At 48.3% G+C, this 15,675-nt stretch overlaps 1 protein-coding gene across 13 annotated transcripts in view; it reads left to right on the top strand.

The window, feature by feature from the left end:
- The window catches only part of CADM1 (cell adhesion molecule 1), a 318,560-nt gene that overhangs the window by 253,347 nt on the left and 49,538 nt on the right, over nucleotides 1-15,675 (top strand). For all 13 annotated transcript variants that reach the window (XM_048512900.1, XM_048512897.1, XM_048512892.1 and 10 more), the window contains exons 6-7: nucleotides 11,897-11,996; nucleotides 14,184-14,356. In XM_048512900.1, coding sequence (XP_048368857.1) covers nucleotides 11,897-11,996; nucleotides 14,184-14,356 — 273 coding nt within the window. The remainder of the gene's footprint in view (nucleotides 1-11,896; nucleotides 11,997-14,183; nucleotides 14,357-15,675) is intronic.

Raw genomic sequence — 15,675 nt, 5'->3', positions numbered from 1 at the left:
GCCTCCACGAGAAGCGTGGCAGATTTGGACAGCCAGTTTCGTGGCAGCGGTTTGGTGTAATGAGGACCCACCAGCCTTGGGGAAGGCACAGTATTTGAGGAACATATTGAACCCATGAAGCTGCCCTCTGAGGAGACTGTGGACCCAACAAGGTCACTCTTGGAGCATCCTCTTAAAGCGTAGTGGTTAAGAGCAAGTGCACTCCAACCTGGAGAACCAGGTTTGATTCCCTGTTCTGCCACTCAAGCTGTGGAGGCTTATCTGGGGAACTAGATCAGCTTGTGCTCTCCAATACATGCCAGCTGGGTGCCCTTTGGCTAGTCACAGCTTTTTGGAGCTCTCTCAGCCCCACCCATCTCACAAGGTTCTTGTTGTTGGGGGGGGGGGAGGGGGGAAGGGAAAGGAGATTGTAAACCCCTTTCAGCTTCCTTACAGGAGAGAAAGGGGCAATATACATCCAAACTCTTCTCTTCCTCTTCCTCTTCTTCTTCTCTAGTTGGGCTGGCAGCTGCTTGCCAGAGTCTCAGGCTAAGGAGTTTCACAGCATCTGTTTCCCAGACCTTTTAATAGGATATGCCAGGATTTGAAACTGGGGCCTTCTGCCTGTCCAGCAGATGTTCTGCCACCGAACACTGGCCCTTCCCCAGAACCTTGGAAAAGTGAATGTGAGGAGGAAGAGGAAATGAAGCTCTCTAATAATCAAACACCTTTGATTAGATTTCCCTTCCATACTGACATCTAAAGGTGAGAGGCAGCAGAGTGTAGTGGTTAAGGGCAGGTGGACTCCAGTCTGGAGAACCAGGTTTGATTTGCCTCTCCTACACATGAAGCCTTCTGGGGATCCTTGGGTGTGATTAATACCTCTGACAAGTAGAAATCTAATTGATCTGTGAAAACCTCCAATTACAAAGAATCCACCCCCTCGCAAGGGAGATTATTCCAGTGTTCACCCCACTACACTGCCACAAAATTGTGCCACAAATTTAAATTAAACTTCCAGTGCTATTGTTTATATCTATCAGTCTGAGTCCTGTCATCCAACATGGCGGAAAACATATCTGCCCCATCCTTGACATGGCGTCCCTTCAGGTATCGGAAAGGAGGTGGTGATGGCTACTAACCTGGATAGCTTTAAAAAGGGCTTGGACAGATTTATGGAGGAGAAGTCGATCTATGGCTACCAATCTTGATCCTCCTTGATCTCAGATTGCAAATGCCTTAACAGACCAGGTGCTCAGGAGCAGCAGCAGAAGGCCATTGCTTTCACCTCCTGCACGTGAGCTCCCAAAGGCACCTGGTGGGCCACTGCGAGTAGCAGAGAGCTGGACTAGATGGACTCTGGTCTGATCCAGCAGGCTAGTTCTTATGTTTTTATGTCAGTCGCAGTGAACTGCAAACTGTCTCAGCCCCACCTACCTCACAAGGTATCTGTTTTGGGGAGAGGAAGAGGAGTTTGTACGCTGCTTTGAGAGTCCTTTCAGTTGAGAGAAGCAGGGTATAAATCCAAACTCTTCTTCTTCTTTTAGGATCACGGAATTTGTAAGTCAGTAGAAAAGGCACCGGTTCCTATGGTGATCAGTAGGGGGGTTGGGATTTAAATGGGTACAGTAAAGCTTCCTGTATTGAGGCAACTTAACTTTTTATCTGACAAAGCCCCATGAATTTGCTAATTGCAGTGATTGTCAGGAGGGCCTTTGTCCACGTGTCTTCTGTAGTTGCTGCTCTAGGCCCGGCTGTCAGTAATTCCATTCGATGGAAGCCCTCCCGCCACACGCGTTCCCTTTGCTGGGAATCAGCAGGCGGGATCACTCGCTGACAAGCATGACCTATTTAACAAAGGTTTTGAGAACATTTCATTTGAACTCACCTTTTTGTGTTGTAACTCAAATGAAATTATGGATTTGGATCCCCCCCACACACACATTTTCTTTCTTTCTTTTTTTAAGTTCTCTGTGCGAACTTTCAAGCATTTTCTTTCTTTCTTTTTCTTTCTTTTTTTCAAGTTTCCTGTGCAAACTTTCAAGCACCTTTTGGGTTGTGTTGGTGAACCCTGCTGAGTAGGAGTATTGTGCAGTAGGCAAAACTCAAGTCTGTTAAAGTTGCAAGTGCAAGGGGGAAATAGGGAACTGGCAGAACCTGGGAGGGGCAGGCAAGACGGGTGGCAGTTGCTTCTCCCGGTGGCCCCACACCTGCCGCGCTGGGATCCAGGCTGGGCTGAGAAGGGCTGGACTCAGAATAGGACAGAGAGAAGGCTTTGCACCCAACTCTCCCAGTCCCAGATGTGGAGATTCACCAATCTGTCATGGAAACTCCTCTGCCTGCTTCCCCCATGGCCTTGCCCCTCCCTGCCGCCTTTATGGGGGTTGCTCCACCCTCCCGCTCTTCCCTTGCCAATCCCAGCCCTGAGGTTGCCCACTTTCCTATTTGCCAGCTTGTTCCCTGCTCCTGCTTCTTAGCTGCCCCATCTTCCCCTGTCGCCACCCCTTTTCACTGGAAAGCAGATCTAGGCCGCTGGGCAAGTCAGTGAAGAGCAAGCAGGGTTGTGGGGCCAGCAATTTCCCCCCCTTTTCAGAGACACCCACGTCGGCTTGATCAAAGACCTTCCACACATAGTCAACGTTGGTGATGGAGCGTGATGAAGCTCAGGGGGAGTGAAGAGAGATGCCACCACTTTAGCCACGGAGGGTGATCCTTTGTTCGACTGAGCCACTGGAGAGGGGCGTGATCAATGGAAAGGAACTGTGGACGAGGTAACCCTGAAGAGCCTCTGCAGCCCACAGTTCTTCTTCAATAGTGGCAAATCGGGTCTTGGATGGCTGAAGCTTCCAACTCTGGAAGAGGATGGGATGTTCCTCCCCTTCAGTCTTTTGCGAGTGGACTGTCCCAAGACTGGAATCTGGCACGTCAGTTTGTGCTGCAAACAGCCAGGCAAAAATCAGGATCCCGCCAGTCTGGAGCTTGTGCCAGGGCATCCCGTAGGTCATGAAAGGCCTGACGTTGAACTGGGGCCCACAGCAGGCCTTGTGGCTGGTCTTTTCTGAGTCAGTTCACGGAGGGCTGGTGCAGCTGGCACCGTGATCAATACACTCACTATAGTAGCCGATCAATCCCAAGAACCAGGGCCACTGGGTTTTGGTCCGTGGCTCCAGAATCCGTTCTGCAGATGCAACCTTTTCTGGGATAGGTCTCAGCGCTCCCTGCCCAACCATGTAGCCCAAATACTTCAGTTCCCAAAATCCAACTCAGCTCTTCTGCGGATTGGCATGAAGCCCTGTGGTGGCAAGGGTGCAGAGTACAGCCTCCAAACGGTGCAGGTGGGAGTCCCAATCCAGCTATAGGTGATGATGTCATCTATATAAACAAGGGCGAATCCTTGACATTGATCTACGATCCGATCGACAAGGCTCCGAAAAGTGGCCAGGGCTTCGTGAAGCACAAAGGGCATCGTGTGGAACTGATGGAGCCCAGAGGGTGGCCCTCTCAAGGAACCAACTTCAGCTGGCTATTCTCTGAACTCTGCGTCAGACTCCCCCTGCAGGGGTCCGGGGTTTCCAGACCCCAGGCACATGCAAGATGACCATTATCTTCAGGGTAAGGCATATGGAGAGAGTCATTTGAGATCGGCATGGGGTGTCCTGCCCCAAAACACCGGGTAAGGCAGCTGGCGCACTCTGGCCAGGTTCTTTTGATATCTGCACCTTTGCCATTCCACCTTTTTTCCACCTGTGCATGGTGGTGGAAGTGCTTTGTGGACCACCGGTAGGAGATCGGGGACCGAGGGCACTGGATCATGGATAAAAAGCTACCAGGGTCCACCAATGTTTCAAACAGCTGGCCATGAATCCACACGGTAACCACCAGGGGCATGTCTTTGCTGCCGAGGGCTGCAAACGTGCCCTCCCAGCCTTGGTCCCACTCCATCAGGGGACACTCCTGCCAGAAATGTCCCCATTGTCCACAAGGAAGCAGGGTTCCACACCCTGGTTCTTCCTGCTGGTCCAGGCTGGGGCCTTGTTCTTTGGGACCCCCATCCCGAGGAGCCACCTACATTTGGGGCCCAATCTCAGGCCCTGCATGCTGCCCAGTAAGCCTGCGTGGGCCCTGGGGATGGAAGGGACTCGGCCCACTCAAGACGCTTCAGTTTGCATCTTTGTGTGCCTGTTGCCTTTGAGCACTACCTTGGACCCTCAAAGTATTCTCCAGCACTGTCACAGCATCCTCCTGGGACTCCCGGTCCCACAAGAGCACAACCTGGAGCAGCTGTTCCTGCGCGACCGTATCAGTAAGCTTCCTCTCACCTGGCGTGATGGTTGAGAGTCACCGGTACACAAGGTTCTGTAAACCTGTGATGAAAGCCCATGGCCAATCTGTCTTGTACCACACAAAACCTCCCTCGGTACGTCTCGAGCGAGATATTGTACCACTGTAAGGTGGCTGCCTTCAGGTGGTCATAGTCGGCACTCTCTTCCTGGGCAGAGTGGAACACATGGCTAGTACTGGACCAGTCAAATACAGACTATGACTAATAAAAGGAAACACTTCTTCACGCAACGTGTGATTGGTGTTTGGAATATGCTGCCACAGGAGGCGGTGATGGCCACTAACCTGGATAGCTTTAAAAGGGGCTTGGACAGATTTATGGAGGAGAAGTCGATTTATGGCTACCAATCTTGATTCTCTTTGATCTGAGATTGCAAATGCCTTAACAGACCAGGTGCTCGGGAGCAACAGCCACAGAAGGCCATTGCTTTCACATCCTGCATGTGAGCTCCCAAAGGCACCTGGTGGGCCACTGCGAGTAGCAGAGAGCTGGACTAGATGGACTCTGGTCTGATCCAGCTGGCTTGTTCTTATGTTCTTAGACTCAGGATAAAGAACCACTTGTCACAGGGCTGGCCGGCCACCTCCGCTTTACACTCAAAGGCCTCGAGGCCTCCTGCGGTGGTCTCATTCTTCAGTGATTAGGTCGGGAGGCATTGTTCCCCCGCAAAAAACTTTACCAAAAGTCATAGAATAGAGTCATAGAGTTGGAAGAGACCCCAAGGGCCATCAAGTCCAACCCCCTGCAATGCAGGAACACACCATCAAAGCACTCCTGGCAGACAGGTGGCCATCCAGCCTCTTCGGGATCCTCACCTACAGAATGACTTCTGACCATAAACATCTTAGCCTAAAGCAGAAAGTGCCAGTAATATTTTTTTGCAGGCGCATGGCTGCAGTTGTTGGATGTCTGCTCTGTTTACCTGGCAACAGTGATTATTTCCACACCTGACCGGCTGACAGCAGCCCCTTCATTTCTTCATGGCGCTGCATCAGAGCAGCGCATGGGGCGGGGGGAATGGGGCTCCCCATAGCTGTTCATCCTTTGTACGTGAACATCTTCCCTTGCTGGTTGAGGAGGAGGCTGTGTGTAAATATAATTTTAAAAAGGAAATGGAGCATCAAAATACATTAAGGCATCATTAAGGGCTGGAGCTAAAGGAGGGAGGGAGGGAGGGGGGAATCTGGCCTGGAACATTTCCAGTTTATCTTGGTGGGGCTGCCTTTCTCTTGCCTTTTGTTGCAGAATGTCGGTGAGGCCAGGAAGGGAAAGAGAGCCTTCCAGCCCCAGGAGAAGTAAAGCAGAGTTAAGTCGTAATTAATGGAACACCGATATTTATAATGTCTACATGCATGTTTTTAAAAAATATAAGCCCAGGGAAAGCTCTGTAACCTCTGTTTGTTGTTTATACCCATAGAATTCCCTGCGCCCAATTATATTTGACAGAGAAAGAAAGAAAAAAGAAACCCTCAGCCATATGCATGTGCCTCATGCTTTAATAATCTGCGTGCTTCTAGTCAGCGCAAATATTAATTGCAATAGTATGCAGTGGAGTGATTAACATCAATATAATTTATCATCTGGAGATTTCTGAACATAAATAAATGAGTTGTTTTGTTCAGCGAGGTGTTGACCCTTTCAGAATGTGTGATTTAAAGGGGCTTTATGTTATTATGCCTATTATTGGAAATATGAAAGGCTCCACGACCAGGCAAGTGTTCAGTTATTTGATTTTCTGGAGCATTAGCCGCTCTTGTTTGTGACATTTCCCAGTTGGGTGCTCGTTTGTGAGCTCATTAATAAGGCTTTCTCCAAGGAATGTTGCTGCAGATGAAGAACGGTGTAGCGGAGCCCAGCCCTGCGCGCAAAACTCCCCATCGCAGCAAGCAGGCAGTTAAATGGGTTAAAATGGAAAATAATGATACCCCAATCCTGAGTCCAGAGGCCTCTGTTCTTGCTTGCAAGTGAAAAGGCAAGCTTTGAGTGTTGGATTTTAAATGAAGCCAGATATTTTGGCATCCCTGTTTGGCCCAGGTCACGACCGGCTGCTCTGTAGAGTTCCCTGTTCCTGGTAGCTGGCCTTCGTGTCGTGTAATGCCCATCTCTGATGGTCTGAGTAATTGCCAATAAAGGTTGTGTGCTTTACAGCCCCGAAGAGGCTGCTTTACAAGAGGAATGCAGGATGTCTCAAAGCAAGCAAGGAAAAGATAAACCAAACACGACTCCGACCCGGCTTTATTTTCTATCTTGGGTGTGTGTCATTGTGTGTGAGAGAATGGGGGAAATAGCCCCGTGCTACTGTGGTGCTTTTTTTTAAAAAAAGTTGAGATTTCCGTATTCTTTTTTCCCCTCTTAGCTTGTATAGCAACAATAAGCTCAGTCTTTTATTTCTCTCTTTCTCCCTGGTATTTAAGGAGGTGAACTGAAAATGGAGCTGACCCTGTTTCAAGGCCACTGCAGAGTGAAATCCGAAAGGCATCCTTGTAACATTGCTCATGATTCTGTGTGTGTGTGTGTGTGTGTGTGTGTGTGTGTGTGTGTGTGTGTGTGTGTGTTGACACCCTTAGCCATAGAGTCCGGCATCAATGCTTGACTCTTAAACTTTGGCTTAAAAGTGGGATTTCTTTATATTGTCCCTAGCTTCTCCATAAAATGAAACTGCTAAAGAGCCAAAAATAGCCAGCGAAGATTGACTAAATTGAAATCCAGGCCAGTCAGTGAATGTTCTAGAAGTGTTGTGAGAAATCCATTTGTTTCATGGGTTGCAGCTGTACTGTAGCCACAGACTGACGGGTTCTTGAAGGATGAGTTGAGTGTGGGTGTGTGTGTGGGGGGGGATCTCTGTGAACCAAAAGGGGCCCATTGCAAGCAGAGCAGCATAGAAGTTTTGCCTCAGGAGGGCACAGCCTGCAAGCCACCCTCATGCCTCCTCCTCTGCTGCCCGTGAAACACAGCTGCAGCGGCCACCCCTTTCCTTGGCCCAGCAAACCTGCAGGCTGTGCCCCCCCAAGGCATGTTCCTACAGATCAGTGAGGCTTCAGCGCGCCACTGAGTTCTGCTGGTTTCGGTGGACTTGCTGGGATCGGATCACTTAGCGGCACTGCAAGAGTGATGAATGGGGCTATTCCAGAAAAGCAGGCAGGCAACCTGTTCATAAGAGAGGGCTCATTAGTCAGTGAAAGAAATATCTTTGATGGCGCTCCTACAGCAGCCAGGGCTGCCTTGCCCGGCTGCTTCCCCAGGGGGAATCAGCTCTCACGGGCACCTGCTGGTTGAATGCAGGAGGGGGGGGGGGCAGTGAGAGAGAGGAAACAATCACAGAACCGAATTGCCCCTGTCAGTATCACAAGAATGTGTGTAAGCGAGAATCGGGGACCCTGTTTTCTAGCCAGTGGTGGCCCTTGAGATGTCTTACTGCAAAAGGGATAAATGACAAACTAGGTGCAGTATTCCTCTGTCATGGTCCCATTTTAACATCCCCTCCTTTTCTGCCCCCTCCCCCGCCCCTAGTTCCCTTCTTTCAATATTGATTCTGTTTCTGACTTTCTTTGCTACGAATGCTGGCTCTTGCCTGCCTGCCTGCCAGCCAAACAGTCTGACTTTTCAAAATGGGTTTGTCCTCACCCCCCCCCCTTTTGGTCATAAATCCTGTCCATCCATCCATGTTGCTTCTTTCCCCCTCCCCAGTGTCGGCGCTTTGAGCTGAGAGCTTCTCCCCCAACCCCATTTGCCGCAGATGCTGTTTTTACCTTTGTTTTCTGTACGTCTTTCTCGGCCCTGTCTGCCTTCTCGTATAGTCCTCCACCCCCCGCCCTGCCTGCAGTGGCGTAGATACCATGGGGCCTGGTGGGGACCGGCACCCTGGACGGACACCATTGGGGTCACATGGGGTGGAAAATCGCCCCCACACCCCTCCTCCTTCCCCCTCGCCTCGCCTCGCCCCGCTAGGCCCCGCTGCCAGCTAAGGTAAGTGGGGGCGGTGCGCGCAGGGGAAGCCTGGGAGCCAATGGGAGGGCAGAAAACTCGGAATCTGCCCTGGACCCCATTTTCCCCAGCTACGCCTCTGCCTGTCTGGGTGAGCTGCTCTCTTCGGGCAGGGCTTGCTCGTGATCCTATTCCTTTTTCCTGCAGCAGATGCCCCCAACTCTTTGCTGATTTCTAAAAAAATCCTCCAATGACCTATGGTGGGCGTGTCCTTTGGATTTGAAATCTGCTTTAATTTCGAAGTATTTTAAAACTTGACCTTGATTCCTTGCTGGCTCACTCATTTCCAGTTTCCATATTGCTCAGATGAGTTTTCCCTCAGTGTTCGCATTTTCTTTTGTCTACCTCTTTCTGATCCTTAACCAACCTGGTTTACATGCTTTATGGCTCAACAAAAGGTGCTTTCTGATACTTAACTAATTTCTTCTCCCATCTTCTAGTCTTTTACTTCTTGACCTGTCATTTACTTTCAATATGGCGGATTAGTTTCTTCACTAATGTATGAATTCACTTCTTATGCTACTGATCCACCGTGGGTTTCCTCTTGTTTTTCTAACTGTATTTATACTGCCTCTGTTAATGTATATTTTTTCTTTTCACCTTTATCTTTCTTCAGTTGGAGTTCCCAGGGGCTCTGGTGGAAGCCCATTGCTTCTTTTTACCCTGTATTTCTTCCTCTAGGCTCTCCTATTAAATAATTGCTAATAAATGACATAAACTCCCTGTCTCTGCTGCTACCTCTTCTTCTTCTCCTCCTCCTCCTCCTTCTTCCTCTTCTCTCTCTCCCCACAGTCTAACTTTTTTCTATCACCTTCTCGCTTTGCAGCTTTATACTTGCTCAGTGTTCTGTGAACCTAATTTTTTCCAGTAAATATTTATTTTTCATATTAAATTTTCACTTCCCGTTTTTCTTCTTTGTCGATGATGTCTGTGTTTTTTTTTTCCTCAGGCAAACAATCTTTCTGTTCTTTTTCTTCCTGCAGTTTCATCATTGGCCAGTCGAGTCCTCCTTGGGCCTCAAATACTCCCCAAATGTTATCGGTTTTTTTTCTATTGATGCTGTACATGTTTTGCTTCTCTTCAAAAAAGAGTTGATTATCGAGGAGTTCGTTTCCCTCCATTACACCTCTTGCTTTTGCTACTCAAACACCATTTAAAACAAATCCCTGGTTTAGCTGATTTCTCTCTCTTGTCTGGTTTTGGGGTTTTTTTGCTTCTTCGTTCCTTGCCAAATACTATTTTCTCTCCTTCTCTTTTGCATCTTTGCGCGTTTTTCATCGTACCCTACCTGTGGAACTCTGTGCTGTTTGCCTCTGGTCCACTTGATGCTTTTCCTCTTCCTCAGTGAAACGCCTGATCTCCTTTCCACTTCCTCTGCTGTGGTTGTGCCCTTTGCTGTAAATGAGGATATGACCTCATGGAGCTGGGCCTTTCTAGAAGATTGTGGGTCCTGTGTGGTGTCTTGTGTACGGGTGGCGCCCAAATATTGTCTCCCCTTGCTCTTGTTCTTTCCATTGCAGTTGACTTACGATGGGCAGCTGCATTGAGGCTTCACAGTGACATTCCAGCTGAAGGGAGAAGCGGCTCCTGGGATTCTGGTCTCAGTTTGGTGGTTCTGAGACACAGGGAGAGAAACATTCATCTAATATTCCATTTCAGAGTTCATTCAAGGGCTGAGGTCTCCCAGTGGCAGAGAGACAGCAGAGGCCCAGAAAGGCTTTAAGGCGAGCTGCGTCCCCAGCAGCCAAAGTGCTCACATTTCTAAGAAAGAGTTTTCGTCAGATTGTGAGTGGTTCTCTGACTTTTCATGTTGGTAGCCGCAACTCAGCTTTATTAGTGTGAATACATTTTGGTTAATGAAAGCACATTTGTTCGTCTCTCTGTTTACTTCATTTGCACTGTGCCTTTCTGCCCCGTGGCATCCAGAACAAAATAGATAATTTTCCTCTCCTCCATTTTATCCTCACAAGGAAACCCCCTCTGATGTAGGTTTGGCTGAGAGGGCGCGATTGGCCCAGAGTCATCCAGCAACCTTCCAAGGGGGGATTCAAACCTGGGCCTCCCTCTGAATTAAAAAGTCACTTCAGGTTTCAGCGTCTAAGAACAGAAATGGGTTTCTTTCCTTTTTGCGTCTGTAGTCAGCCCAAGGCACTTCGGTAGCTGATGCAGAAAATCCAATTAGCATCCAACATCTTGCCGGTTATCATGGAGGCATAATCCTCAGTGAAGTTAACAATCTAGTTCCCATTCCTTTTCAGAAGAACTACCCAGTGGTTTGGGTCAGATCTCTGCCTGGCCTTCTCTGCTAACCCTAATGGCAGTGAAGGTGTTCCACAACTGGAAATTGTACCATCAGTGGTTCCTGAACTGTAGCTTTCCACCTGCTCAAGGAAATCATTCTTGTGGCTGTGTCTTGCCTCAATAAAGTTCCCAGTACATCTGTTTGTCTGTTTCTTATCTTCCTAATGTTGTATCTTAGAATGGGAAGCAATACTAACTTTTGCAGCAAATTTTTTAAAAATTGAAAACATTAAGTGGGGTGTTGTGGGTTTTCCAGGCTGTAGGGCCGTGTTCCAGTAGCATTTTCTCCTGACGTTTCGCCTGAATCTGTGGCTGTTATCTTCAGAGGATCTGATGGTAGTAAAGCAAGTGGAGTATATATGCCTGTGGAATGTCCAGGGTGGGAGAAAGAACCATTTGCATTGGTTAACAAGTGTAATTATTTGTATTCAACAGTACAAAGACATTAATTTCAATTTGTAGCAACTTTTTAAAAGGGGCCGCTTGTTTCAGAACACAGAAATGGGATTGAATATAAACCAAGATCGCTGTAAAGCCCTCTTCTAGGTGTTTTTAGCTGCTGGTGTCTAGTTGAGATTTCTGGTTAGGACATAAGACTGTCAAAGCTGGCAACGGCCTTTGTCATTGTGGAATTCTGCTTTTTTTCCCCTACCAGATCTGGATCTTTCTGTAAGCTTTCTCTGCTTCCTTGCGGAGGGTATTTGCGTTGGGGGATTTCTGCGCTGGCAGAAGCCTAGCCTTGTCCAAACAAAAACGGTCATCTGGGATTTCTTCCCTTTAAGCTTTTCTAGTTCAAACGCACCCGTTGAACCCCAGAGTATTCATACGCTGCTGCACAAAGGATGCCTACCCACAAAATTTGACACACGATAAAATATATTAATTCTGAGTATCCAAAATATGCTGGTTCACCTCGGCATGAAAGCAAATGCATTTCCTTTTACTGGAGTGAGTTCAGAGGGAAATCTCAACTCAACGAAATTTCGTTTTGCTGGCCCTAGTGGGGGGCTGCCCTTGGTGTACGAATTCCACATTTTTGTGTCAGGATTTGGAGCTTATTAGTCAACTTGATTTGGGGAAAAGCCAGAGTGAAGTTCTGACTTATAGGAATATAGTGAGAGGATGGGGGAGAGATCAGCAGTGTGACGTGAGCGCTGCCCGCCATCAATGCTAGGCTGTCTTTTGAGGTTAAGCTTCAAAAGTCTGTTTTGTTTGAAATAGGTTTTAACAGACCAGTGTTTCTTAATAAATACATTTGAGACAATATTTGTTTTTCTGTGTCTTATGCAGATAAGCCTCAAATCCGGGTGTCGCAGCTTTTACCAGCATCCGGGCCAACAAGGGAAGGAGATTTATTAGACCTTCTGTGCCACGTTGAAGGAAAACCAGAGTGAGTTGAGGGTCCAAAACAGTCACATGCAATTATCTTCCTGTAACTGGGGGTGTCAAGAAGCCTTTAATCATACCAGTTCTGGGTGGGTTGAGTCAGGGCCATCTGACTTATGGTGACCTTGTAGGGTTTTCAAGGCAATTTACAGTCGAAGGCTTTCACGGCCGGAATCACTGGGGTGCTGTGTGGTTTCCGGGCTGTATGGCCGTGTTCTAGCAGCATTCTCTCCTGACGTTTCGCCTGCATCTGTGGCTGGCATCTTTAGAGGATCCTCTGAAGATGCCAGCCACAGATGCAGGCGAAACGTCAGGAGAGAATGCTGCTAGGACACGGCCATACAGCCCGGAAACCACACAGCACCCAATTTACAGTCGTTTGCTATAGTTTGCCCTTGCTTGCTTCCATAGTGACTTTAGACTTCGTGGGCAGTCTCCTTGTGTGAAATCTTCTGTTTAAGCTACTGATTTCTGCAAGTGAGCATTTGCAGTGTAATTTTCTAAACGAGTAGTCCCCGACCTTTTTTTCACTCGTGTACCCCTTGGTAACCTATTTCCCTAAAATTGTACCTCCGTATTAGTAAACTCGTTACATAATTTTTTTTCACCTACCCCCAAATGCTTTGGCGTGTACCCCTGGGGATACGCATACCCCAGGTTGGGATCCGCTGTTCTAAACTGAAAGTACAAACATCTACGTCTGCAATCCACTGTGGAAATCCTACCAAACTCTGAATAAATATTCATCACATCAGGACTGTGTAGAGTTTTTGCTGGATGTTTTTCCTTTTTGGCTGTGGCTCGCCACATGACGAGGCTGTTGGATCAGTTTCACTTTAGTAAGCGAGCTGTTTGCAGATGTAAAACTTGTTTGTACTCTTCCCTTCCTTCGCCTGGAGTAAGCTTAATGAGGGAGGATGCAAATGATAGCCACTTACTGATTGACTGGGGTACATTTGACTTTTCAGTTGCCTATCTTTGACTGGTCCCTGGAGAGCAGTGGCAAAGGCCTCCGGGTTGCTTCTCATAGGATCATAGAGTTGGAAGGGGCCATAGAGGCCACCTAGTCCAACCCCCTGCTCAATGCAGAATCAGCCTTGACCATCCCTGACGAGTGTTTGTCCAGCCACTGCTTAAAGACTGCCAGTCAGGGGGAGCTCACCATCTCCCCAAACAGCTGATCCCACTGTAGAACTATTCTTACTGTAAAAAACATTTCCTAATATCAAGCCAGTACCTTTCCACCTGTAATTCGGAGTCCTCTCCTCTGCTGCCAGCAGGAATAGCTCCCTGGCCTCCTTTAAGTGACAGCCCTTCAGATACTTCAAGGGAGCAGCCATGTTTCTCCCAGTTTCCTCTTCTGCAGACTGAACATTCCAAAGTCCCTCGGCCTTTCCTTGCAGGGCTTGGTCTGAAGGCCCCTAATCATCCTTGTTGCATGCAGGACTCCACATGTGGCCCGGCCAATGCAATTGCAGTGGGACTGTGACAATTTGGATGTTATCCCTCTGCTCATATATTGGAAGATTTCAGTAACCTTTTTTGTATCTGCAACACACTGGCTGCACATGTATAATTTATGGTCCACCCTTACCCCCAACATCTTGTTCACCCGCACTGCTATCCAGAAGTATATTCCCTGTCCAGTATCCATGTTCCCCATTTTTGCTACCCAGTTGTAGAACTCAGCACTTATCCTTGTCGAATTGCATCTTGTTCACACCTGCCCGCTTTCCCAGTGTGTTCAGATCTGCTCCTCCCAATCTGGTGTTTGCTGCTGCTCCCAGTTTGATGTTACCTACAAATTTAATGAGTTGTCCCTACACACCCTCATCCAGATTATTAATTAAAATATTGAAGAGTACCACGCCCATAACCAAGCCCTATGGCACCCCAGTGGAGACTTCCTCAATTCAGAGGGCATGTCGTTGACAACTACTCTTTGAGTGTGGTTTTCCAACCAGTTCCCAATCCACCTAACTATCCTAGAGTCCATTCCACAGTCCTCTAGTTGACTCATCAGAACATCAAAGCGAGCTCTGTCAAAAGGTTTACTAAAATCCAGGTGAGGCACAGGTTCTGTGGACTCGTTGCCATCTTCCAACCCCTGCTTCTGGGTTGAGTGAGGACCACGGAATGGCCTGAGCGGTTGCTGCAGATCTTGACTTTCTGCCTGTCTTTTCCTCTTCAGGCCAACAGACACGACGTGGTTCAGAGTCGATGATGAGATGCCTCCACACGTTACAGTGTCGGGCTCCAATCTCCACATCAGCAGCCTCAACAAAAGCGACAACGGCACCTACCGCTGCGAGGCGTCCAACGAAGTGGGGAAGTCCTTTGTCGATTACATGCTTTATGTCTATGGTACGTAAGACAGACCCTCCCTTTCCCAGGAGCTAAACCCACAGCCACACTGAGGCCAGGGAGGCATTTTGTGCGGAGTCTGTGATGGTGCCCAAGTGCTTCATATTACAAGAATGGATGGGTTGTGTGTGTTTATTTCTCTTCCTTTCCCTCCCTTGACTCTTAAGTCTCTTTTCTTCCCACGTCTAGTTGGTGGTTCCTTCTGTCACTCTCATTTAGGGCTCAGTGGAAAAAATGGGCGGGGGTTGGGGTGTCATCCACTACTGAAAAATGCCAGCGCCGTTCCAGTCATTTCCCCCTCTGCATCCCAGCTAAGCCTGCCGAGGAAGTCGACTTCCTTGTCTCTCAGGCCTTCTGTAGCTACCTGAAGTCATATGTATTGACAGCCCAGTACATCAGCCAGAGCTTTAGGCCTCCAGTCTGCCTGGTTTTGAATGTCTGAGTACCTCTTGAACATGCCACATTGTTCAGTTGAAACTCCTTCTGGTTTTCTGGAGGAGTTCAATCTCCCCTCTAGATGCTGCAGCCTAAACGGCACTAGCCCCAGAGTGTTGAAAGCTAAAGGAAGATGTTTCTGGAGCTGCTTTGCAGAAGATGGCTCTTTCCTGGGAGAAGACCCAGGTGTGTTCTTTGTGTGATGACTGCACTCCCGTGCAGGAAGAGTGACCAGATGCTTCCCGATCGTCCAGAGACAAAGCTCCCTGTCTCCAGAATGTTAGGTTCTTAAATCCCGCTAGTGTGGGAAGGGCTTTCTTTCATGGAACTTCAGAAGCTGGTGGCATTTTCATCCCAGCTTGCAGCAGATTTTAGGGCACTGATTTGTGCAGCTGGCTTTCTGTTAGATGATACACAAATGAGGAATGGGTAAGTTGGCCCCAATCATGACTTCCTGTGCAGTTCTTCTCCCTTTCTCTCTTCTCACTTTTTCCCCTTGCAACAGCTGACTGTTGTTCCATGATTGGTGGTGGTTGCTTGACGTGGCTGCTAGAATGGGACTTCTCCCAGTGAGGTCTCAGGACAGGCTACTTTGACAGCAAACTTCCAACTTAGCATTGGCTCAGCTCTTTCCTGACTGGTTTGAAGCTGTTGAGTGTGTCTCCTTGCAGAAAACACTTGAACATTCATGAAGCCATCTTATACTGATTTAGACTCTAGGTCAAGGGTCTGCAACCTGTGGCTCTCCAATTGCTCATGGACTACAATTCTCATCAGCCCCTGCCAGCATGGCCAATTGGTCATGCTGGCAGGGGCTGATGGGAATTGTAGTCCATGAACATCTGGAGAGCCGCAGGTTGCAGACCCCTGCTCTAGGTCTTATT

Source organism: Sphaerodactylus townsendi, linkage group LG12 (assembly GCF_021028975.2).
Source record: "Sphaerodactylus townsendi isolate TG3544 linkage group LG12, MPM_Stown_v2.3, whole genome shotgun sequence".
Lineage (NCBI taxonomy): Eukaryota > Metazoa > Chordata > Lepidosauria > Squamata > Sphaerodactylidae > Sphaerodactylus > Sphaerodactylus townsendi.
The sequence above is the reverse complement of the archived record's forward strand: the minus strand, read 5'-3'. Positions and strand labels throughout refer to the sequence as shown.